Source organism: Phalaenopsis equestris, unplaced genomic scaffold (assembly GCF_001263595.1).
Source record: "Phalaenopsis equestris unplaced genomic scaffold, ASM126359v1 Scaffold000094, whole genome shotgun sequence".
NCBI classification, from domain to species: Eukaryota; Viridiplantae; Streptophyta; class Magnoliopsida; order Asparagales; family Orchidaceae; genus Phalaenopsis; species Phalaenopsis equestris.
Genome location: NW_018164536.1, coordinates 986,682 through 1,012,998, shown reverse-complemented (window position 1 = coordinate 1,012,998; position 26,317 = coordinate 986,682). Strand labels below are relative to the sequence as shown.

Sequence of the window (26,317 nt, the reverse complement as noted above, 5' to 3'; positions counted from 1 at the left end):
CCTCACCTCCAGAGCCCCCACCTCTCCCTCCCCTGAGGGCTAACAATCTCGCATCAGTTTTCAATCAATTGAACCAAATTAGGGATTTTATTCTGTCACCTTAAAATCTCTAATTCTGCATCCAACAAAGTATATTTTTCTATTTATTTGCACCCAACTCCGTGGATGACATACTCTCCCATGAAATTAAATGTGATTCTCCTCATGTTGTAGAAATCATAGCCCTTTCGGAACATATTTCTCAACACATTTTAACATTTCAATTGGCCAGATCGAAAAGTAAATGAAGATCGGAGTTCAAATCATAACAAATTATTAACATTTAAAACCGTACAAAACAAAATCAATTCTTCACAAAACCATATCTCAAAGTAAGGAGAAGGATAAAGAAGACTACTCATAATTCATAAGAAGGATACGACAAAACATGGATTTTATATATAAAAATAAGTTTATAATACAAAAGAAATAAAAGACACAACTTATCTCACAATACTTACCAAACAAATTCCTAAAAATTCTCTTCAAGCATTTCTCTCTTTACAAGCACTCTTAATTCTCTCTTAGAAGTGTAATAAAGAAGAAATTTATCACCTTCCCCCTCCTCTTACAATTCTTGAAGAAAATCTCCAAGCCTTTAAATTTTTCTCTCTCTCTCTCCCTTTCCTTCTTCTCACTCTCACGTCACTCACACACACACACACACACACGCCACCTAAAACTCATGCAACAAACTCTCCTTCAAGCCCTAAACTTCCCTCCAAAATTTTATTCAAAAGTCAACTCTTTTGAATTCAAAAGACATGTCTATTAATCCAATAGACATATCCTTTCATAAAAGAACCTTCCAAAGTGTTTAGATGCATTGAATCACTCCAATGGGTGTTTAGAATAAGTGTCATCTGACAATTTGCCCAAAATTCATCCCGAACCGCCTTAATCCGACAAAAGTCGTCTCTAGCGCATCATGCACTAGTTTTGGCGCATCATGCGCCACTCTGCAACAGCTCCACCATTTTGTTTCGTTTGGCTCCGTTTCAGCTCTGATTCTCCCCGTTTCAGTTGTGTTTCGCTCCTAACAGACATTCCTATAAAATAAACATGAAAATAACCTTTCTTTAAAGTATAATTTCATTCAAAAACAATTGAAAAATATAAACTAGATTAAGCATAGAAAGACATTAAAATGTGTCAAGTCAGAATTTTCTTTCTTGCTCGTTTTTACTCAACATTGCACTATTTTTGTTTTATTTTCTCCAAAAGTTCATTTCTTTTACCTGAAACCAAAAATATACAAAATATTTTCTTTTAGAGTGTAATATCATTACAAATTTGTAATATCATTAAAAATCATTAAAATTGAGCATAAAATATATATGAAAAAATAGGTAATTTTGAGGCGTGTCACCTCACTTAGTGGGATAAAGTTTTGTTGTTGTTGTTGTAGAGACGTCGAAGCTTGTGGATTTAGTAAATCTCATTAAAGCCACCAAACACTTTCTCCGGATTTACTTATTTACATACCAAACAGTTTTCAGGATTCAACCCCTTCAAGAATATACGTTTTTAGTTTCAGTAATTTGTACATTGAATTTTACACCCCTTTCGTTTACTACGTACTTTTGTTTTTTTCAATTTCAGTTGTTAGCGCATACAATTTAGAATTACCCTTTATTTTTTCTGCATACTATTGTACTTTCATCTTTAGTAATATGTACATATACTAATTAAATTTACTTTCCTGCATGCCGATGACTTATGGATGAAGTAGCGACATGCCCGCCGTCGAGGGACGTGTTAGCTTGCGAAAATCCCTAAGCCGACGAGGTCGTGGATGTGGTGGTATTGAGAGCGTGGTATAGAGAGCACCACACCGACACCATCTCCAATCCCAACTACCACATCAGTTTATCCACTAGTCACGACCACGACACCAACACCGTCATCAGCCACGACACCACTACCGCCAACACTCGCGACCACGACACCATCACAACCACCAACAGTGACCACGACACCACCAACACCGTCAGCATTAGTTGCTATTGATGCACTATCGAGTTCGAGCAGCACGAGCAACCGTCATCAACTCGAGCAGTAGGGAACACGTAAGTTTTAATTTATTGCCCACATTACTTCCTTGTGTTTATTATTTAATAGAGATCTAATTACATTCTATTTTCAGATTTAGTCCCCCTATATAGGTCATCCATTTCATCAGAGATATAACTCGGAGCAATTACGACCGCCCGTGCTTATCTGAAAGGAGGTCCCGATCACAATTTGAAATTAGTTAATATTATAATTCATAGAAATATTAATATCATATGTATTTAAAAAACTAAATGAGTGGGAGAAAAGGCTAAGAAGATTGATAATTTAGGCTTTAAACTTGGGTATTCTGGTAAGAGTCGCACTAGAAATGGTGAAGGTGTAATTATAGATAAGAGTTTAAAAGATAATGTTGTAAAAATTAATAGAGTTAGTGATATAATTACAGCCCTTAGGATTATCATAGATACTAAAATTTTTAATTTTATAAGTGTATGCTCCTCAAGTAGGTCTAGATATAGGTACTAAAGTTAAATTATGGAATGCCTTCGAAGACATAATACAAATGATACCTCTTGAAGAAATAATTTTCATTGGAGGAGATTTAAATGGACATTTCGATAGAGTGGTAAAAGATTTCAGAAATATTAATGGTGGCTACAGTTGTGGAGTGACGAATGAAGAAGGTAAAACTATTTTAGATTTTGCTTTAACATATGATTTTGTTATTACTAATATTTTATTCAAGAAAAGAAATGAGCATTTTATTACATAAAAGAATGGATATAATAAAACACAAATTGATTATTTTCTTATGAGAAGAAGAGACCGTCAAGATTGTAAAGATTGTAAGATCATTCAAAGTGAAGATTTAAGTACTCAACATCGATTATTAATTCTAGATTTTAAGATAAAAAGTTGTTAAATAAAAGAGTTGTAAAATAAAGAATGCTAGGATTCATTATCGTAGAATTAGATGGAAGAACCTAAAAGACACATAAAATTATTTTTATGAGTAAAATTTAAGATTTCAAAATTTAGAATGTTCATAAAGATGCAAATGTTATGTGGGATGAAGTAACAAACACTACTAAACAAGTAACAAAAGATGTATTTGGAGAATCAAAAGAAAAAGTTTCTATAAATAAAAATAGTTGGTGGCGGAATAATAATGTGCAAGAAAAGATAAAATATAAGAAGTTATGTCATAAAAATCGGTTTAATTGTAAAAGCTTATAGAACTGGAAAAAAATATCAAACAGCTCGCAGAGAGTCTAAAAGAACAATCTATGACGCTAAAATTTTATGATAGATTAGATACTAAGAAGTGTAAAAAATATATGTATTAACTAGCCAAACAAAGAGAAAGAAAGTAAATATTTAATCCAAGTAAAGTGTATTAAAGAATAAAATCAGAAAGTGCTTTTCATAGAAAAAGATATTCAACATAGGTGGGTAAGTTATTTTGATAAACCTTTTAATGAAGTTTCTGAAAATACGATCTACCTTAGTGATCTTAATATCGTTAATAATAATAAAATGTTTCATTTTTACCGTCACATTAGTAAAAACAAAGTTGATGAGGCTTTAAAGAAAACTCAGGGAGGAAAGTCTATAGGACCTGATAATATCCCAATTGAACTGTGGAAATATTTAGGAGATTTTGGACTTTTTTAGCTTACTAAAATCTTTAATATTATTTTAAAAACTAAAAAGATGTCTGAGTGGAGGAAAAATATTTAGGTCCACATTTTTAAGAATAAAGGGGATGCACAAGAGTGTGCAAATTATAAAAGAATAAATTATAAAAATTATAAAAGAATTAAGTTGATGTGTTATACTTTAAAATTATGGGAGAGGGTAATTGAACATAGATTAAGACGTACTACAAATATTTCTCATAATCAAATTGGGTTTATGCCGGTCAGGTATACCATGGAAGCTATATATTTATTGAGAAGTTTGATGGAGAAGTTCAGAGATAATAAGGAGGATCTACATTTGACTTTTATTGATTTAGACAAAGCTTACGATAAGGTCCCAAGAGATGTCCTTTGGAACGTTCTTGGGAATAAAGGTGTTGATATGACTTATATTCAAGTCATTAAATATATGTATACTAGAGTTGTTACTTGTGTTCGAACGGGAGGATTGACTAAATATTTTCCTATTTCTGTTGAATTACATCAGAGATCGGCTTTAAGCCCTTATCTTCTTGTTTTAGTTATGGATGATCCTACTGGAAATTTCCAGGAGGATGTACCTTGGTGTATGCTTTTAGCTGATGATATCCTTCTCGTGAATAAGATGAGAGAAAAAGCCCAGGAAAAACTTGAATTATGGAGGTCTACATTGGAATCTAAAGGCCTTCATTTGAGTATAACTAAAACTGAATACATGGAATGTAATTTTAATAGTAATAGCTCTAGTGACAGAAGTGTAACTTTGGGATCAAATTATTAAAATGTGTGAACGATTTAGATATCTGTTGTTCAAAGCGATAGTGATATAGATGGGGATGTTAATAGTAGAATTCAAGTTGGTTGGTTGAGATGGAAGAATGCTTCAGGCTTTTTGTGTGATAAAAAAATACCGCTTAGACTGAAAGGAAAAATTTATAAGAGGGTGGTGAGACTTGCAATGTTCTATAGCATTGAATGTTGGCCTTTAAAAGAGAAGCATAATAGTAAGTTAAGTGTTGTCTAGATGAGAATGATTAGGTAGATGAGTAGCTTTACACTTAAAGACAAAATGCGAAATGAATATATCCAGGATAGGGTTGGTGCAGCTCCAGCGAATAAAATTAGAGAGAATCGTCCTAGAAGGTTTGGTCACATTAAACGTCGACCATCTGATGGTCTGATTAGAAGAGTAGATGTTTCAGATTCGACATATGTTAAGAAAGGCAGAGGTAGACCTAGGAAGACTTGGGCTTATTGTATAAAAAATAATCTTAATTTATTAGAACTAAATGAAAATATGACACTAAATATGACACAATTGAGAAAAAAGATTCATGTAGCCGACCCCACGTAGTGAGATTAAGGCTTTGTTGTTGTTGTTGGTACAGGTTTCAACGGCTTATCGACAACTTTATGATGATATTGAAGATTTTCCGCTGGTTTATTGAGCAAGCAACGTCTAGGCAAAGTGCTACACTTTTGCCTAGACAAAGTCGTCGATAAATTCTCACGGTTAACCGATGATTTGACGACAGTTTACCGACAGAACCGCGACACTTATCCGGTGGAATAACAACACTTTTCCTGCAGACGTTTTCATCAATTATATAACTGACGGTCAAATTACGGTTAAACAAGACATGATTTTTAACCTATAGCGACAATAATGGTACATCGGTTAACCGTCGTTTAATCTAAATCCTCATTAAATCCATCGATAATTTAATTACTGACAAACATTTTTGCTACGTCAACTGTCATAGCTAAACCGTTGGTAAATATATTACCTATAGTCTATCTATTACCTACGATATTTGACCGTCGGCAATAAACTAAATTCCTATAGTGAAATAATACAGAACAAAATCATCATACATCAGAATGAACTAACTCAAAACTAATGACTAACTCTTTTATTAATTTTGGGAAGAGAAAACAAAAGATGGTATTCAACAAATTGACAGAACTCATAATATAAAAATGATAATTGCTGAAATCAAGTGTATAAATGGACCTCAAATAGAGATAAAGTGCTGGAATAGGCTATGGGCCGAGGTAGTTCGTTATTCAAAATGAATAGCCCCCCCTCTCTCTCTCTCTTAGAGGTAGTTCTTTATTCAAAATGAATAGCCCCCCCTCTCTCTCTCTCTTAAGAAAGGCGGAGGTGGACCTAGGAAGACTTGGGCTTACTGTATAAAAAATGATCTTTATTAGAACTAAATGAAAATATGACAATAAATAAGACACAATGGAGAAAAAGAATTCATGTAGCCGACCCCACGTAGTGAGATTAAAGTTTTGTTGTTGTTGTTATTTTTGTTGTTGTTGTTGTTGTTGGTACAGGTTTCAACGGTTAATCAACGACTTTACGATGATTTATTGAAAAAGCGACGATTTTTCGATGGTCTATTGAACAAGCAACGCCTGGGAAAAGTGCTACACTTTTGCTACGGACAAAGCCTTCGGTAAATTCTCATGGTTAATCGATGGTTTGGCGACAGTTTACTGACAGAACCGCGACACTTTTTCTATGGAACAGCAACACTTTTCATGCTAACGTTTTCGTCAATTATATAATCGACGATCAAGCTGCGGTTAAAAAGGACATGTCTTTTAACCTATAGCGACGATAATGGTACATTGGTTAACCGTTGGTTAATATAAACCGTCATTAAATACGTCGATAATTTAATTACTAACAAACGTTTTTGCTACGTTAACTTTATCATAGCCAAACTATCGATAAATATATTACCTACAGTATCAGTTATTATCTACGGTATTTGACCGTCGGTAATAAACTAAATTCCTATAGTGAAATAATACAAGACAAAATCATCATACAACAGAATGAACCAACTCAAAATTATGACCAACTCTTTTATTAATTTTGGGAAAAGAAGACAAAAGATGATATTTAACAAATTAACACAATTCATAATCTAAAAATGATAATTGCTGAAACTAAATGTATAAATGGAACTCAAATAGAGATAAAGTGCTGGAATAGACTATGGGTCGTTATTCAAAATGTAAGGCCCGTTCCCCCCACCCCCGGCGCAATTCTTGTCCTCTACCAATAAATTTCTTCGTCATAAGATCTTGAAAAAAATAATGGCCAAGGAAAAATAAGATACAAGACCTAAGAGCATATAATCTAAGTGATACAAGATTAAATGGTAATTGAAGTAAAGTAAGAAGAGGAGTTAAAAGTACTGTACGTATAATATTAATGATGTCAGAACCAAGAACACAATAAATAGATCCATCTGTCAAGGTGATCGAAGGCAGATGTTTATGAAAATTGGAAAAAAAATTTGGATTACTTGTCATGTGATCTGTGACACCAGATTCAATGGTCCATTGTGTGAAAGAGGAAAAAAAAACAAGCATCCTTGTTACCTAACTCAACAAGAGCAGTGATTAAGGTTGTCAAAACGGTCCGTTGTTCGCGAATAGCTCGTGTTCGATTTGTTCGCTAAGTTCACGAGCCAAACATGAACACTTTTTTGGCTTGATATATAAATGAGTCGAACACGAACAAACATTCGTTCATTCGTGCAGGCTCATTTTGGCTCGAAATACTAGTCATCAATTGTATGTATAAATATATATTTTTTTTGAAAGCCCAAAGACTAATATATTAAATAGAAATAAAGATACATATACAATGTGTGGGAGGGCCCAAACATACCCACACAATAACCACAAATGGTTTCAAAATTAGAAAATACAGAAAGACACATGAGAGACTTAAATAAAAAGCCTAAAATTGTCGAAATACAAAGTATCAGGTGGTTGGAGAGCGACCCAATTTGACCTTGCCTTTGCGAAAGAGCCAGCTAATAAATTGGTAAGATGAGTGTCATTGCCAGTAGCAACCAATGTATCATCCAATAAGTTCCCTAGCTCGAGTCGGCCTCCATTCTTCTTCTTCCTCCTTGAATAGACCTGTCATTCCTCCTCCGAAGATTGGCTCACCTGATCTTGTTCTAAAGTGTGCTTGACATGTGAAGATTGTTGAACATTAGAAGCAAGAACATGTTATACCAGTTGTTCTTTAATTGGATCAAAGGAGCACTATCGTGTGTTTTGGCATGTAAGTGAGTCTTGTGATTCTGCTTCAATAACAGTGGGTGATATAAGCACAACTGGATCTGTAGCTGTAGTATGATATTCTTCGTCAGGAACTGCGATGTTGGAAAGAGGATCGAGTTGCATCTTCTCAACAGGTATGATAGGTGACAGATCTTTAGCAATATCCGACCTTAGATGAGGATGCAAGGGATAGCAAATAGTGGAACTGTGGCTAAACATACTGCAATGAAAGCAATAAGGAGAGTGTGGTTCTATTTCAACTTTTTGTCAATACCCGTTGTGAGTGGCTCTTGTGAGTAGATCTAATCTATATCTCATCCGGAGTTGGTTGGGTGATATCTCTCTCAACTAACACACAAGCCACAGAGGGTCTGGTGACAGCAAGCGTAGGACTATCAACCTTGAGAGGCTTACCGCAAGCAGTTGCTAAAAAGTAAAAAATTTTCAAGTTGAACAGATGCAATTTAAACCCCGAAAACTATCCAAACTGGACTGATAGTAAACTCCGCTTTAGGATCAAAATCAACAGTCTACTTCAGAATTTTCATATAATGGTTGTCAATCTTGATCTTTCCGAGAAAAAATGCATGTAATTGACATCGTGAGATAACTGAATCAATATATGTCGATCGTCAAGTAAACCAATATTCCAACTGTCCGACAGTTTCATAGCATCAAATTCTTTTCGAATGATCTCAAGTTTTGGGTAATTATAAAGAAATTTTCCCACTAGAGCAAAACACCAAGAAAATGCAAGAGTACTGGTTTCAACCTCTGTGAGAATAAGAACAGGCTTCCCATTTTTTTTTCCCAAGTTTTTTAATGAAGGTGTGATCACCACCACTTTCAAGAGCCTCGTAGAAAAATTGTGGAACATTGCAAACTTTGTCCATACGAGAACCAGTCTCTAAATATGAAAAAGGAGCACTAGTAGGAATCAAGAGGTCGCCGACAACTGCAGTGGCATAGGAATGTGTCCATGCCATCTCCGCCTACAATTTGTCGGGCAGGAAGCAAGGACGTCGTCTGGATAAAGAAGTGCGAAGGAGGTGTTGTCTGGAAGGAAAGCGAAATCGCGTCGCCTGAGGAAAAGCTGAAGTCACGTCGTTTGGAAGCTGCGAAGGAGGTGTCGCTCGCACGAGGCGTCTTTAAAACCGCGGGAGACGTCGTCCAACCTTGATTCCTTCAATTTCATATATTTATTTATTTATAAAAAGCCCAAGCGCTAATATATTAAAGAAGAAAAGGTATAGATAGATTGTATGAGATGACCTAAAAGAAGACTTAACTCACACAATACAACACACACAAAAACCCAAAGATGCAAAGATACATAAAGATAAAAAATAAAAAATGCACAAAAAGACGCAAAGGTGTTAGGGATGTCCCACTTTAGTTCTTCCTCTGTCTCTAGTTCTCGGAAGAGAGTCAGCTAACAAATTAGTAAGGTGCGTACCATTACCCGAAGTAACCAAAGTATCATCATCCATCAGGTAACCAAAGTATCATCCACAAGTATGTCTCTCTCAAGTATGTCTCTATTCTTCTTCTTCCTCCTGGATGTGTAGACCTGTCATTCCTCATCCAAGGATTGACTCATTTGATCAATGGAATGCTCCAAAGATGGTCGAACGGTGTAAGACATTGCACATCATGATCCCCTTGAGTTTGAGTAGCATTGACATCTTTCTTGATCTGATACGGCAGAAGTGAAGCAGCAGAGGTATTTTCACCTGTAATATCAGTGATAGGTTCTAGGGCAGGCGGAATCTGAAGAATCTCCCTCGCCTCCACGATAGGAGGTTCTAAAGACGAGGGAACTACAACAATTGTCTGCGGGAATAATGACGTCTTCAAGTGTATCATTTCAATGATCGATAGTGTCAATAACTTGGAGCTGATCAGGAGTTAGAATCACTGCCTCTAGCGGAACACTTTATTTTTTTGGTCTGAGGTGGGGATGTAGATGATGGCATTGAGAAAATGGAGTGGCCGAACATACGACAGTTCGAACAATACAAAAGAAAATGCTCAATCTCTACCTTCTGTCAATACCCATGATGTTGTATGCCCAACCAAATTTTCTCAGAACGGAAGAAGTAAAGTCTCTTTCAACAAGTACTTTGGCTTCAGATGAACAAGAAAAATTAAAAGTAGAAATATTCATCTTGAGTGGCTTACCATAAGCTGAGGTAATAAATTACAACACTTTTTAAGAAAAATAATAAAATTTCAGACCAGAAAGAAGAATCCAAACCGAAATGTTTGGCGGTTCTGTCTGTGGGTCAAAATCCACAGACCATTTCAGAATCTTTATTGTTTTGTTATCAATCCACATTATCCTTCTAATAAATAAACGCGTATGTAATATTCTTCATTATTAATTTGAATAAGAATGTGTCTACCATCTAATTGTCCAATTTTTCACTCCCTAACAACATACATAAATTCAAATTCCTTGCGAATAAGCTCCATTTTGAGATGACCATATAAAAATTTCCCAACCAAATTCAGACAACAGGAGGAAGCAAGTTGAATACCTTCAGCTTCTGTAAAAAAAATGGTATGCTTCCCATTCTTCCTACCAAGTTTTTTGATGTCCTCACACTCAAACGAAGGAGGAAAAGAGCACGATTTAGGTGTACCTGAAGCGTGGACACCTGTGAGGGCAGCTCGCGAGAGAGCTACATACGATCTCTCTGAAGTCATCCTCAAAAAGTGTGGCTTTAAGAAGAAAACATGGAAAAGTGGCGTCGGCCGAAGCTAAAAAGGAGAACATGCTAGAGACGCACCTCAGAGGAGCCGCAGAGCCGAGACGGGAAAGAGCCGAGAGAGCTGCTCGTCAGACGGGAATGAGCCGTGGGAATTCGTGAGACGGGAATGAGCCGTGGGAATTCGCGAGGCCGGAAGACAGCCCACCCGCGAGACAGGAAGCCGTAGAGAGCCGCACTGCAGAGGAGCCGCAGAGCCGACAACTCCCGAGCTGGGAAAGCTCGCGAGACGCAGGGAAAGCCGTGAGACGGGAAGGCCGCGCCGCAGGTCGCGAGACACAGGGAGACGAAACAGAAATCAGGCGCGAAGACACCGGAGAAGAAGCAGCAAAGCCGTTAACAGTTGCTAAGGTTCGCCGTCAGGCGAAACCCTAGCAGAGCCGAGCGGGATGTATGTATATATATATATGTATGTATATATGTATGTATATATATATATGTATGTATACTCATGAGTATTATTTTTAAAAAATTTAACTGACTATAAGGCTATAACGATTTATAATCAATTAAAGTTATTAATTTAAAAAACATAATAAAAATATATTAAATTATATTTAAATGATGTCTTAATATAAACAATAAGATTTAAATAGTGCCCCAACCCTTAACATCCTGCGGCTGCATGATTAGCATTGTCAAAATCGTGCCCAAACCCATAACAGCTCGTGTTCGACTCGTTAAACAAACGAGCCGAACACGAACACACTTTTTGTGTTTGAAATATAAACGAGCAGAACACGAACAATGATATTTTTTAACGAGCTGAACACGAGATGAGCCTGCTGAGCCTGTGCTCGCTCATGTTCGGCTCGTTTACACCCTAGCAGTGATAGAGAGATTTCTTGGATGCTTCCTGAAATTGGATGAAATTAGCATATTCTTCCATAGAAATTGAAAGACTGACTTTGAAAGGCCTCAATAGTAGTGATCATGCAGCTAACTGTGATCTAAAAATCTTCTGATTCCTTTTGAGCAATTTCTGACACGTTTTCTCTGTATGTTTAGATTCGTGATAGTAGTAACAAACTATCCTTACTTTTCATAATTCGAAGTTCCACTTTCATAATTGCCTTGAGATTAAGATTTATTGATGTTGTCGGCCGACTTTTTGATTGATTTGAAAATATGAAAATAATTTTTGAAATTTAATTTAATATAAGAGGTATATAGTTTGGGTTTTGAAAGTAGTATGTTTTAATTTTTAAAAAATGAGATCAAATGGATCTCATTCGTCCAATAGTTTGCATAATCGAGTCTGATACCGCGAATACTACATCCTCCCGAAAGATAAGAGTAGACCTCGACGATAGACCCAATCCTGCAAACTAAGAGAATTTGTGACATTCGTTTGGTCTGCGAACCTTTTATGTATGACTGACAAGTTCCCTTATCTAATACAAAGATTAAATAGAATTTATTTTACCTGGGTTTCAAGTTTCCTATAGAGGCAAGCCCCTATAGTTAATTACATCTCAAATGACTGGAGTCACTTAAGAAAACCCTCGATAATGATTAGAGGTACTAATCTTCAAGATTTCAAAGTTTAGGTTTTCACGATAGGACGTGAAAAAGGCAAGTGAGAGTGGTTCAAATAGGAAGAATTATTTTCAAGGGTCCAAAGAAAGGAATATGAGATATCACAGATCCTGAGAAGAACCCTCAATGACTTCCCAAATTATCCTACTGTGTGGTAGCATTTTTAGAGATGATGTTATTCAATTATTCAATCCTGCCAATTTTATTATTTAGGACTTACATTTGTATAATACCCGATTATGCAAATAACCCGCAGAGATAAGAGGGTTTATGTCGTGGCACACGACCTCGGAACCTAAGGCGAGTTAGGACTTACGCTGCACAACATAGTTGTACAAGAGCCTAAAGAAGATGTGAGGATTTACGTCGCGCTGGGCAAACTACCTCGAAGTCCTATAGATTGTTATTATGCTAAGAAAAGATAATGCTCAAGAAGATCCTCTTGTCGCTCAATCCAAGCTCTTTGTCGTGCTACCCACAAAGTTGGCTCCAAGATCCTGTTGTAGCGATGACTCCAGGGTTTAAGTGTTTGAGATGAATGATTTATGTTTCACGGTTTCGGTGTCAATATTTGGTTTTGTTTTGTTGGTTTTGTTTAGTTTCGGTTTTGATTTCAGTTCTAGTCCCTATAGTCAAATTGTAGTTAAATAAAAAGTATTTGAAAGGTAAAATGCAGTAAAATAAAATGCTGTAGATAAACTGTAAAAGCGCACCTGGACATCTGCTACTGTTATGTATTAATATTACGAGCGTAGTATGACTTGCGACAGATTTAAATAAACTCGCAAGAAAATATAAACAATGCGAGAAAATCCAGCACGAAAGTCAGAAAAATGAGTCGTAAAAATCACGAGCAAAAGAAACCCTTAGCCACATATGAAAGACTAAGATTAGGTGTAAGACATTGGTAAAAGTGGGGGCTCAGAGCTAGACTGTGTGCTTCTCGACCTTGGGTAAGAGTTGTCAAGCCGACAATCTACAGAAGACAGTCCTTAACCTCAATCCAAATGACTAACCATGGACTTTTATAAATTTTCATAGAAAAATCCTTTGATTTTCATGCAAAATTTGTTGTTTAAGTTTTTTTTTTTTATGCAGAATTCTTTTTAACATGCAAAAGAGATTTTTGTTTGATTTTTGCAAAAGAGATGTGAAGTCGTGTAGTCCATAGGCTAATCACTCTAATCGTGCTAGAACTACTAACAACCTAAGAGTGTCTGGGTAACGATTCCACCAAGAGTCGTCGAATAGTATCATCGATATTTCCTCTCTCTTATCGAAGATCCTTAAGGTAGAAGATACTATTCTAATAATCTCACTTCGAATCCCTCGTTCAAGCAAACATAAGCAATGCCGTCATTGCCCTCGCCACCTAGACCCTAGACTTATCCTAGTCCGATGATCCATATGTGGCGTTAAGTAATTTCCCCAATTGCTAGGAGGATTTGAGTGTAACATTCAAGTTCAAATCCCGATGCATTGAGTTTCACTATAGGTTAAGTCATGACGGGAATTCTACTATTGATTTAATTAAGGAAGCATGAACTACGTCTTCGTGCATCCTCATGTCTAGTGTCTTAATCAATTTGTGAATCAGGGCCAAGTGCCTAGCTTTATTATTTAAGTGAAAATTAGGTGGATGAACGCTCACCTAGGGTGTGCTCCTAAAATCTAGAAAACCTGTGCTGAAAATTAGGTAGATGGGCTCTCACATAGAGTGTGCTCCTAAAATCTAGAAAGCCTATGCTGAGAATTAGGTGGATGGACTCTCACCTAGGGTGTGCTCCTAAAATTTAGAAGCCTATACTTAGAATTAGGTGGATGGACTCTCACCTAGGGCGTGCTCCTAAAATCTAGAAGCCTATGTTGAGAATTAGGCGAATGGACTCTCACCTAAGATGCGCTCCTAAAATCTAGAAGTCTATACTTAAACTTGTACTTAAAGTGATTTAAGGCATTCTACCCCCAATTAAGTGTTTTTTTTAAACTAATCCTCAAGTATGTCAATGTGTCTTCCAAGCAATTAAATCAGAAATTCTCATTTTGTTTTGACTTAACCACTGAAGATAAAAAACAAAACAAAAGAAAAGAGAAGACTGACCCGCTTCCAAAACTAACAAAGCCAAGGGGAAACAGTAAGTGAATCGGTTTAAAATCGTTTGAGTTTTTTTAAAATTATAACTAAATCGGCTCCCAAGAAGAGTGTTTAAATTTGTTCCAGGACTTTGTTTTGGTCGGCCCAAAATAGCATTTAAATATTTTAAATCAGCATGTAAATCAGTGCTTAAATGATGCCCAAATCCTCTCCAAAACGGTGCATAAACAACCCCGAAATGATGCTTTTAATGCCTCCAAAACAGCGTTAAAACAATGCCAAAATGGTGTCATAATATTTCCAAAACAGTGTATAAAACGACCCCAAAATGATATTTTTATGTCTCCAAAAATACTCAATACTAGCCCAAAGCAGTCCACAAAAGGCTCCAAAATGGTGCATTTAAAAGTTTTAAGATTGTAGTAAAGTCAGGCCAAAGCAGTCCTAAAACAGTTACCAAACCTCCCTAAAAAGGTACAAAAACTGCAACGAAACCAATCTAAACAAACCCCAAAACAGTGACAAAACCTTCCTAAAAGTGTAAATTTAAAGCTTCAAAAACTGCAGCAAAATCAGCCAAAAACATCAGCCCAAAACAGTCCCCAAAACATCATTTAATTACCCTCCAAACAACATTAAAACAAGTAAAGTCCCTCAAAATCAGCATTTAAATGGGGGCACAAAGCCCCCCAAAACAGTAGATGAATCAACACCCGGGTGGCATATAAAGCCTCCAAAACCAGCAATGTATAATGTCGAAACGGTGAAAGAGTCGAGGCAAAACAGGAAGAATGACAAGCTAGAAAGACATCCCAATCCTTCTTCAAAACAACGATAATACCGAGCAACCGGCCAAGAAGAATTGAATAAAGATTTGCATGCAAACCCCACAATTCCTATGCATTAACATATCTCAAAACTAAACTTCAATTCTTACATTTATACCACCTAAATCTTTCATATTGCATCGAAATATCGTGATTCTATCCTTAAAAAGTTGAGATACACATTTTTATGTAAATGCACAAAGATTGAGTGGTGTGCATGTAAATATGGTTGTTTAGGTGCTAGGAATGTAAATACCTAAGAATTGTGTGGTATGTGTGTAAGAGTTAAAGTTTAGTGTTAGATATGTAAACGTGGGGCAATTGAGTGGTAAGTATGTAAATGTTCCATCGAATAAACACCAGCATTGCTCTATACTTCCTCTCTATTGACAGAAAACATAAGGAAATATGAATTAAAACACTTCATCAGTGATAAAACTAGAAATAAAAGAACATCATCATTAAATGGAATAAGCATTGCCTATAAAATTCTTTACCCAACTGATGTTGTTCTGCTTCAAAAGGCTCTACTTCGGCTCAGCGATTGCCAGGTACCCAGACATAAGAAGATTTTCGAGCAGCATTCAACCCATCAGACGCTATTTTCGGCAAGAGCACGACAAGGATGGGGAATAGGCCGTGGAAGGGATCATTGACGTGGAGATCGCTGGCAAGGAGGTGAAGGGGGGTCGGCCAAGCAGGTGAGGGTTTCAGTTGAGTCGGGTGAGATCCTCGGAGCAGAGAAGGAGAGACGAGCGAGGGCTTCGGTGCAGCGGAGGAGAGGTGAGCGAAGGCTTCGGTGCAGCGGAGGGTGAAGCAGGAGAGCAGGCGAGCAGGCTCGAGCGGTCTCGACGCAGAGAGGAAAGGCAAGACTAGAAGGGAGACGCGGGGGTCTGTCGAGAGAAAGAGAGGAGGCGAGGGAGATGGTGTCGAGCGGAAGAGATGAAACAGAAGACTATTTCGGTGTCGAGGGGAGGAGTCAAGCGAGAGGTGTGGAGCGGTAGAGGCGAGGGGCTAGGACTTCAGTGTAGAGAAGCGTGGCCTGCAAGGGGGCTTCGTTGTTGGGCTTCGGCGAGCGGGAGTCTTCGGTCGAGAGGAAGCTGGGTTTCAAACTGGAGGAGATGGCGTCGAGCAGCAGTGGAGCAGACGAGGATTTCGGTGGCGAGGGAGAGAGGGGTTTCGGTGCAAAGGAGAATGGACGAGCGAGAGAAGAAGATGGGGAAAAATGTGTCAAATTTGTGCGTGGTGTAGCGAGTGTGTTGCTGAGTCACGGAGGATTCTCCTAAGGCCATATGATCCTGTAGGAACTCATTTTCGGGCCCTCTACATGTTAGATCTTAGCCCTTGCAACTCAAATTGCTTAACTCTTGTTCAGGCTCGAGTCCAGCATGAATCAAATCCGAGTTGAACCTGAGTTGAGTCAGGGCCCACATCCCGCTAAAGAAAAAAAATGCATCGATTTCCGCACAATCTGTGCGCGCATAACCCTTACAATATGGGTGTCCTCCCTAGCTAAAGTCGACGTCCCAGACGCATCTATGTGGTCCATTTTGTCATCCGGAGTCGTCCGGGCAAGTTCGCTGACGGTCGGGCCAAAAATGTGTCAAATTTGTGCGTGGTGTAGCGAGTGTGTTGCTGAGTCACGGAGGATTCTCCTAAGGCCATATGATCCTGTAGGAACTCATTTTCGGGCCCTCTACATGTTAAATCTTAGCCCTTGCAACTAAGAGTTGAATGCTTGATATTACTCATGCGAGTTTCTTCACAAAAATGAGTCAAGAAGTGACTTGAAGTTCTACGGGAGGTGGGCTCCATTACTAGTCTGCTAAGATGGTCAACAAAGATCTCCTAAGGCTATATTTTGGGTTCTGGGAGTAGGAGTCTAAGACCTCACTAAAAATGAGGTCAACAGATGTCTGTAAGTTTATGGCTAACAAGGGCACTAGGTTGCTGTACGGACGAAGTTTGAGAACTCATATGAAACACTCTAGTATGGGCTTACCTCATTGTAGCAACTCATGGGTCAAATAGGATATGTGATTTGACACGTTCATACTGTGAGTTGAGGCCAACTAGAAAACTCATAATGATCATTTGCGCTCTTTGAATCTGCTGAGTCTGGACATCAGTACTGAAGGGAAATGGTGTATCCAATTATTCATAAACACGTTTAAAGTGCATGTGATATGTGCTAAGCGACTGATCCTATTGTTCATTCAAAAGAACTCATTGCATACATCAAAGAATCGAGAACTATTTTCTCCTAACAACACAAACATCAATTCCTCCATCGCATCTTTAACACAATCGCAATGGGTAACATGACCAGATCGATTAGGTTCGATATAGTTATGTATTGCATCAAAAGTTGTGTATCAATTCAAATTAGAATCAGTCTCAACAAGGGGATTATCAATGATGTGACTCTATTAAAAGGTACCTCTTACGTAGATCTCATAGTTTTATTTCAATAAAAAATCATTAATGTCATTTAACTTTCGTTTGTAAATTTAGCCGCCGATAAAACCCAACCCGTCACAACAAGTTTATGTTTCTTAGCCATGAGTATAACCAAATATTGAAGGGGACTGAATTAACTAAATCCCCAAAGAAGCGGAAAACCCATAAGTTGAATCGAGCTTACGAATGGACTCTTTAGCTCGATCGCAATTATAACCAAATATTGAAGGGGACTGAATTAACTAAAATCCCAAAGAAGCGGAAAACCCATAAGTTGAATCGCGCTTACGGATGGACTCTTTAGCTCGATCGCAACGACGAGTAGTCAAGGAGCCAAAAGCACAACTCATTCCATTAAGTAAGTCAAGACGAAACCGATGTACTGCTTAAATAAAAAAGGAGCTGAAGACAGTCAAAGAAGACAGATGATGCAAACTAAATCTCTTTCTGACAGAAGCTTAACACAAAGTCAAAACGATGAAGGCCATGCAAACCAAATTGCTTATTAACGAAGTCAAAGCCAGACGACGATAAAGCAAACGTTCATTCATCCGATGCCCTAATTCCGCCATCTTTGACAAGCGATTCAATTGAAGCCAATGAGCTATACAAACATGTGATTCATAACACATAGATGACATCAACGAATGATTCCAATAACAAAGACAATACTCTGATCCACGAGGCAGACGAGCGATCCAAAAGCACAATTTAGACCACGCAGATGACACCAAAGAACGATACCAATGATAGAGAAGAGACTTTGATACATTGCGACATTAAAAATTCTTATTTCACAATTGAAAGCATATGTTACATATTTATATACACTCCTATCTCTATAGATTAGGAATATCTCTAATATAGAAAAGATCATATACTCAGATCTCCTCTAACTATGTTACCTAACATGCAAGCATTCTAATATACAAGCATTAAATTTAATACTTTACATTACAAACCTCAACAATTTACAAAATTAAGCTTTCAAGAACATCTAAAATAAACCAATTAATATAATTTATAAACTCGATCCTCAACAAGTAAGATGTAGAGTTGACAACATTCAAAGCTATCCAATCCCGGTTAATGGTTGTGTTGAAAATGAATTTCAACCAAATAAAATTTTCAAATTACAATAATCTAAAAATATTCAAATAAAATTGTATCACTTAAAGCAAGGAAAAAATTGAACCACCATTCACACTAGTTAGTCAAAGGGGAAAAAAATATATGTTTAACATAAATTCATATGGAGCTAAAAACATATCAAACCCACAACTAAATTACAATAAATTTATGCTAACACGAATATGAACTGAGTATTACGCCCGCGTGGTTTAGCTAACGGACTCTACAAATAAAATAGTTACAATCTGAGCTCTCTGACTTGATGATTTGGCCAATAGACACTACTAATATTACGGTCAAAACTGTAACTCGTATGTTTCCTGACTTTTTGAGTTATGAAGCATAAATTATACCTAATAAGGGATAAAATCATCTATTCACTAAGGTTGCATTAAATTTGTCTCCTTAAACAGATATCCGTCGTGGGTTTATAAGGTTACCTTAGACAAAGCAACATATGATTGTTAACAAGTATCCTTCAATCAAGTTGGGTCGATTATCCCCTCTTAGTAGAATATGATTCATGATAACTTGAAAAGACATAATAATGGAGTCTTGATCGGGTTTGTCATCATTCCTCCCACTATCCACTCTAAACTCACAATGATAAATTTTATAATCCAAAAACCTAAATTGTTGCTACGTGAGAAATTAGCACTTTAATGACTAGCTTTAATTGGAAGTGTCTTCCCGCTATTGGGAGAGATAGTTAACCATAAATGCTTGGTTATATGAAAAATCTCGAACCATAGATCTTAAAGTCCTCATAAATTGAGGGCAAAATCTCTGGGTAGTGTCTTGTCTATTATCTCATATGTCTTCTACAAAGTTAACCCATAACACATAAAATTCCCTCTCTTTCATTTCGAGGGAGGCTGAAGCGTAAATTTTTAGAGTCTATCGATGGTTGCAAAAGATATCCAAAATGAGATGCCTTCCTTCATATTTTTTGCAAACAATATTCTAATTAATTAGAAATCTATTAAAATAAATGAACAAATAGAACAGAAAGGAAAATATTTTAAAAAATAGAGCCCTCAAAAGTTTTGTATATAACTTCTAGAGTTAAAGTTGTTCGATTAAAGTGGATAATGTCTCAAGTGTTTTGTTTGAATGTAAATTTTATAGAATCATAATCAAGTCATATATATTGTATAAATCCAAATTTTTAGAAGAATATTAGGATTGTTGTGGCAAAACTAGTGAATAAAAGTTAATGAAAAACTATTTTTAAGAGAAAAAAACTAGATTAACATCTATTAAAGGTATACAATTTAAAAATGTCGAATGTAAGGTTAGAAAATAAGTGCATTATAAGAGTTGATAAAATTAATATGAGAGAACTAGAAAGGAAAAGAAACAGATCTAAGATTATTTTAAAGAAGTTAATCAAAATGATTTAAAAAAAAAATTAACACTTTAAAAATCATTCAATAGAAATGAATGGAAAAGTGAAGATTCATAACACCGACTCCAAATAATTGGGAACTTGGTATAAGGGTAATGAGCATTACAAACCTGACTATCTATAGCAAAATACTCCATGTTCATCTGAAAATATTTATCAATTCAAAAAAAAAAAAAACTTAATAAGTGAAAAAGAGAAACTATGAGAAGAAATATCAACTTATTGATAGGTTAGTAGAGCATAAATGAGATATTAACCTCAATTAATGCACCTATGCGGGGTATGACACTGGAGTCATTCATGATGTAAGCAACCAGCTCCTTCGGAATAGGTGAAGTGAAATATATGTATGCACTGAAATTAGATTCAATTAGAACTTAAGAATTAAAGAGGCCTTCATTAGTGATTGCTTATTTTCATGAAATATGAACAGTAACATAGTAACATACTTTTTGTATAAAGGGCACCTCCCTGACATATCAGACAGAAACATGATTATACTGCATGAAATAAGAAATGTAGTTAATAGATGACAGCACTGCAGTAAAAGCCCCGACAATTAAGAAGTGCCCAATTTAATACCATAATTTTAGAATACTCCAATTTAATCCAAGGTTACTTAAATATGCTCCAAATTGGTCATAAATCATATTTTTCATTATATTTAATGGTGGCCTGTATGAATTGAAGGATATTTTTGTCATTTATTTAATTATTCAAAAATTATTTGGTTTGTATATAAATCTCTTTTGTTACTTGTTATTAAAAAGTTATAATTTTTAATTTGTATTAATAAATCTCTTCACAAGTCACCACTTTGTTTCAAATAAAAAATTTTAAAATAAACTAGAATTATGCATTAAGAGTTCACTCAATCTAAAATTATATGAATTACTCGATTTCAATTAAATTTTTAATTTTAATATTATTAATCAGAGAATGTCTTCTGAAATAGTTAAAACTAACTTGTAAAATTACTTAATGAATTTATTTTACAATTAAAATATTATGCATGTGAATGAAAAAATTATGTGATTGATAAAATTATCTTTGGTGAGTTTAATTCGTGAACTTTTCAAATAGACAAAATTACCCTTCAAAATGTGAAAGAAATTGTTAAATTTAATGGAAAATATGATTTAGGGCCAAATTGGAGCATTTTAAAACTCGATGAGAAAATTGGACACTTCTTAATAGTCGGAAGAATAATTTGGGTTGTTACTCAAACATATAAATTATATAAAGTTAAAAAGGGCCCAAAAAAAATACATGATCCCAATTGGATGCAAGAAAATTTGCAACCATTAAGGGAGTCTTTTATGGGACATCATCTTTTAGAATCGTGGCACAACAATGATATATTTATGCAAAAAATAAGTACACATTAACAAATCTATATATATATATATATATATATATATATATATAATTGAATACACGAACTTATTGTAAAATGGTGTCGTCTTCCTCGATATCGCTCTGCTAGGGTTTCGCCATTATGACGAACGCTGGTTCTGCTCCACTGCTCGCGCTCGATCTTCTTTTGTTTTCTTCAGTATCGCGCGTCAACATCCTCGCGGCTCGTCTCCTACGTGAATGCGTCCGTGCGGTTGGTTAAGGATCGTCTTCAGAGGCATCTTGCGCGTCTTTGCGAAATAGTGTTATACGAGTCCTCCGCAGCTTCACCCCAGTCGACGAAGCTTCCTCCTTAGCTGGCGCGGCTCGCGTTGTCTTCTCCTGCACTCGACGACGCCGCTGTCGCCTTGCCCGACAGAAGATTCCCCCCGAAGTCTACTCGCCTTTTTCTAGCGGCTCGCCTAGCCGTTCAGGAGATGGCCTCAACAAAAATTATGTGATTGATAAAATTATCTTTGGTGAGTTTAATTCGTGAACTTTTCAAATAGACAAAAATACCCTTCAAAATGTGAAAGAAATTGTTAAATTTAATGGAAAATATGATTTAGGGCCAAATTGGAGCATTTTAAAACTCGATGAGAAAATTGGACACTTCTTAATAGTCGGAAGAATAATTTGGGTTGTTACTCAAACATATAAATTATATAAAGTTAAAAAGGGCCCAAAAAAAATACATGATCCCAATTGGATGCAAGAAAATTTGCAACCATTAAGGGAGTCTTTTATGGGACATCATCTTTTAGAATCGTGGCACAACAATGATATATTTATGCAAAAAATAAGTACACAATAACAAATCTATATATATATATATATATATATATATATATATAATTGAATACACGAACTTATTGTAAAATGGTGTCGTCTTCCTCGATATCGCTCTGCTAGGGTTTCGCCATTATGACGAACGCTGGTTCTGCTCCACTGCTCGCGCTCGATCTTCTTTTGTTTTCTTCAGTATCGCGCGTCAACATCCTCGTGGCTCGTCTCCTACGTGAGTGCATCCGTGCGGTTGGTTAAGGATCGTCTTCGGAGGCATCTTGCGCGTCTCTACGAAATAGTGTTATAAGAGTCCTCCGCAGCTTCACCCCAGTCGACGACGCTTCCTCCTTAGCTGTCGCGGCTCGCGTTGTATTCTCCTGCACTCGACGACGCCGCTGCCGCCTTGCCCGACAGAAGATTCCCCCCGAAATCTACTCGCCTTTTTCTAGCGGCTCGCCTAGTCGTTCAGGAGATGGCCTCAACAATGCGTTCCTATGTCAATGCACTTGCCAGCGACTTTCCTATTCCTACTCGTGCTCCTCTTTCAGGTTTAGAGCCTGATTTTCATATTAACAAGTCCTGTGATGTTCCTCAATCTTGACGCTATTGAAGGTGGTGGTGATCACATTTTTATTAAAACGCTTGGCAAAAAATTGGGAAGTTTGCTCTTATTTTCACTAAGATTGAAACCAGCACTCTCGCGTCTTCTTTGTGTTTTACTCTAATGAGGAAATTCCTTTATTGCACCTAAAACTGGAGATCATTCGGAAAGAGTTTGATGCTATGAAGTTATTGGGCAGTTGAAATATTGGCTTACTTGACGGTTGACATATACTTATTCACTTGTCTCACGATGTCGATTACACACATTTTTTCTCGAAAAGTTATCAAGATCGACAACCGTTTTATGAAAATTCTAAAGTGGACTGTCGGTTTTGATCCAAAAGTGGAGTCCTTTATCATTCCTGTTTGAATAAAGTTTCTTGGGTTAAAATTACAATTCAAGTTAGAAATACTCAACTATTTAACAATTGCTTACGGTAAGTCTGTCAAGGTTGATAGTCACACGCTTGCTATCATCAGACTCACAACTGATATTAGCAAAAGGTTGAAATAGAATCACGCCCTCCTTATTGCTCTCAATGTAATATGTTTGGTCACAGTTCTACCATTTGCTATCGCTTGCATCCTCATCTAGGCCAACAATCGCTAAAGATCAGTCATCTACCATCCATGCTGAGAAGGTGCAACACGATCCTCTTTCCAACACCAACCATCCCTGCTGAGAAAGTGCAACCCGATCCTATTTTCAACACCACAGTTCCAGATGAAAAACATCATTCTACAGGTACAGATCCAAACGTGATTATACCACTCACTGTTATTAAAGAAAACTCACTTACATGTTAAGACTCACAAGAGTGCTTCTTCAGTCCGATAAAAAATCAGCTGGTACAACAAGCTTTTGCTTCTAATGTTAAACAACCTAAACATGTCTGTTGACCTCATTAACTTGCTCAACTATTTGTTTGAGATCTTTAGTCTCCTACTTTTAGAACTTAGGATCTGCTCTAGGAGTTCTTATTGACCATCTTAGCGGACTAGCAATGGAGCCCACCTCCCGTAGAACTTCAAGTCACTTCTTGACTCATTTTTGTGAAGAACTCGCATGAGTGGTTCCAAGCACTCAACTTCTAGTTGCAAGGGCTAATGAACAGCATGTGGAGGGCCCGAAAATAAGTTCCTACAGGATCGTACGTCCTTAGGTAAACCATTTGTGACTCGATTACTCGTGAGCGCCGCAATTCATGCACTCTCTGCACCACACACGACTTTAACTTGATTTTACTCGTCCGGACGACCCCAAATGATGAAACGAGGAACCGGACTGCGCTGACACGTCCGGAACGTCAACTTTAGCTAGGAAGGACACTCATATTGCTACGGTTTCGCGCGAGAGCGACTAGCACGGATATCGATGCACCTTTTTATTTTTTTATTATTATTATTATTTTATTATTATTATTATTTTTATTTAGCGGGGAAGCGGGTTCGAGCTCAGCTTAAGTGCAATTCGGGCTGGACTCAAGCGGCTAAACGATTTTCAGATTTCAAAATTTTTAAATTTTCAAATTTAAATGAAATATTTAATCCAGTTTTAATGAAATTAAATTAGGAGTTATTATATGCCAAATAAAACTCCTCCCCCCATTAGAAATTCATCAATTAACCGCCCATTATCGCGTAACAGACATTTTGAATTCCTCGAATACAAGATCCCGCTTAGCTCCTTCCTGGCATTGGCATCTTCCTCTCACGACGAGACTCGGCTCCCTCCTCGGCACCGAGTCTCGACTGCCCGACTCTCGCTCGCCTTCTCCCCCTATCTGCACAGCGCCTCTTCCTCCTCTCGCTTGACTCCTTCCTTCGGCATTAGAGTCTCCCGCTCGACTCCCGATCTCCCGCACCGAAGCCACATACCTTGCGTCCTCTCTTCCTCAAATCCCTCCTCCCGCCCGGCTCGCCTCCCCTGCTCGCCTTCTCCCTCTCCCGACTCGATCCCGCCCAATAGAAAGGGACGAGGCGCTCGACCCTTTGCTACGCCGAAAATCTTCGCTCCGCTCGACGCTGCTCCTCCCTGAACCAAAGGTTGCGCTCCCTCGATCCCACTCCTCTCACCTGCTTCGATATTCCCTGCACCGAGGCTTTCGACTCCTTTCTCTGTCACCTGCTTCGACTCGCTCGACTTCGTCTCTTCCTAGTTTGGCCTGCCTCCTTGACCGCTCGATCCCGCCTTCATGTTCACGCAGCAATAGCCCTGCACGACACAACCCAAACCAACTCCTTCCTCTTCTTCTCCAGTGAGCTTTGGCCAGGTATACCTCTTCCCCATCTTCTTTATTTGTTCCAACGTACACGACATAACAAGTAACACCTAAACTGCAGTTTTATGGATGATTTTGGTATTATTTCTAGATTATCTTGCTTAGATTTATTATGGATGATAAATTTTGTCAATCCATGAACTAATTATGTGCAGAGGGGAATGACTGTTTGGCAAATATTTAGCGTTGAATTATATCATGATTAATGATTTCAACTTAACCGTTTGGTTTATTATCTACAATCTATTAATCTTCGGTATTTTCAACTATTTGCCTACTGATTTTGACAGACAAGAAACCTACGGCTTTATTTTCCAGTTTAGTTATTGATACCAATCTTATGCACATTGATATGCTAAAGTGTTGGGGGCACTAAACCCATCATTTACGGGGTTGTTTTAATCACTGTTTTGAGACATTTTGGTAGGCTGATTTTGAGGCAATCTACGCACTATTTTGGCAAGATTTATGTAGTCTTTAAGTGTTGATTTACATGCGGTTTAGAATTTGTTTTACGGACCCATTTTTGCCCAGTATTTTGGGTTTCAATTGATTGTTATTTAAACGCTTTTAGGTCGATCCACTCTTTATTTTCTCCCTTAACTTTACATGCGGTTTAGTGTTGATTTACATGCGCTTTTAGGTCGATCCACTAGTTTTTGGACGTGGGTCTACCTCATCTTTCTTTTGTTTTACTTCTTTTTAAATGGTTAAGTCATAAAGATGGAGATTGATAATTTAATTAATTGGAAGATATAGAAAACCTTAAATCACCTTAAGCATAAGTTAAAGAGTAGGCTTACTAGAGTTTTAGGAGCACACCCTAGGTGAGAGTCCATTCACCTAGCCCTCAATGCAGGCTTCCTAGACTTTAGGTGTACACCTTAGGTGAGAATCCATCCACCTAATCCTCAGCATGGTCTTCCTAGATTTTAGGAGCACACCTTAGGTGAGAGTCCATCCACTTAGTCCTCAGTGTAGACCTCTTAGACTTTAAGTGTACACCCTAGGTGAGAGCCCATCCACCTAATTCTCAGCACAGACTTCCTAGATTTTAGGAGCATACCTTAGGTAGGAGTCTATTCACCTAATCCTCGAATGCACAGTGAAACTAAACACTTGACCCTGATTCACAAACTGATCAAGACACTAGACACCAGGATGCACCGAGACGTGACCCATGTTTCT

The 26,317-nt window shown here is 37.3% G+C and overlaps 1 protein-coding gene across 2 annotated transcripts in view; it reads right to left on the bottom strand.

Annotated features, from left to right (window-relative positions):
• LOC110020155 (protein transport Sec1a-like) overlaps positions 1–26,317 on the bottom strand; it is a 97,793-nt gene that overhangs the window by 40,249 nt on the left and 31,227 nt on the right. For both annotated transcript variants that reach the window (XM_020718155.1, XM_020718156.1), the window contains exons 5-7: positions 20,513–20,563; positions 20,321–20,417; positions 20,174–20,206 (exon numbers count right to left, since the gene is read on the bottom strand). In XM_020718155.1, coding sequence (XP_020573814.1) covers positions 20,174–20,206; positions 20,321–20,417; positions 20,513–20,563 — 181 coding nt within the window. The remainder of the gene's footprint in view (positions 1–20,173; positions 20,207–20,320; positions 20,418–20,512; positions 20,564–26,317) is intronic.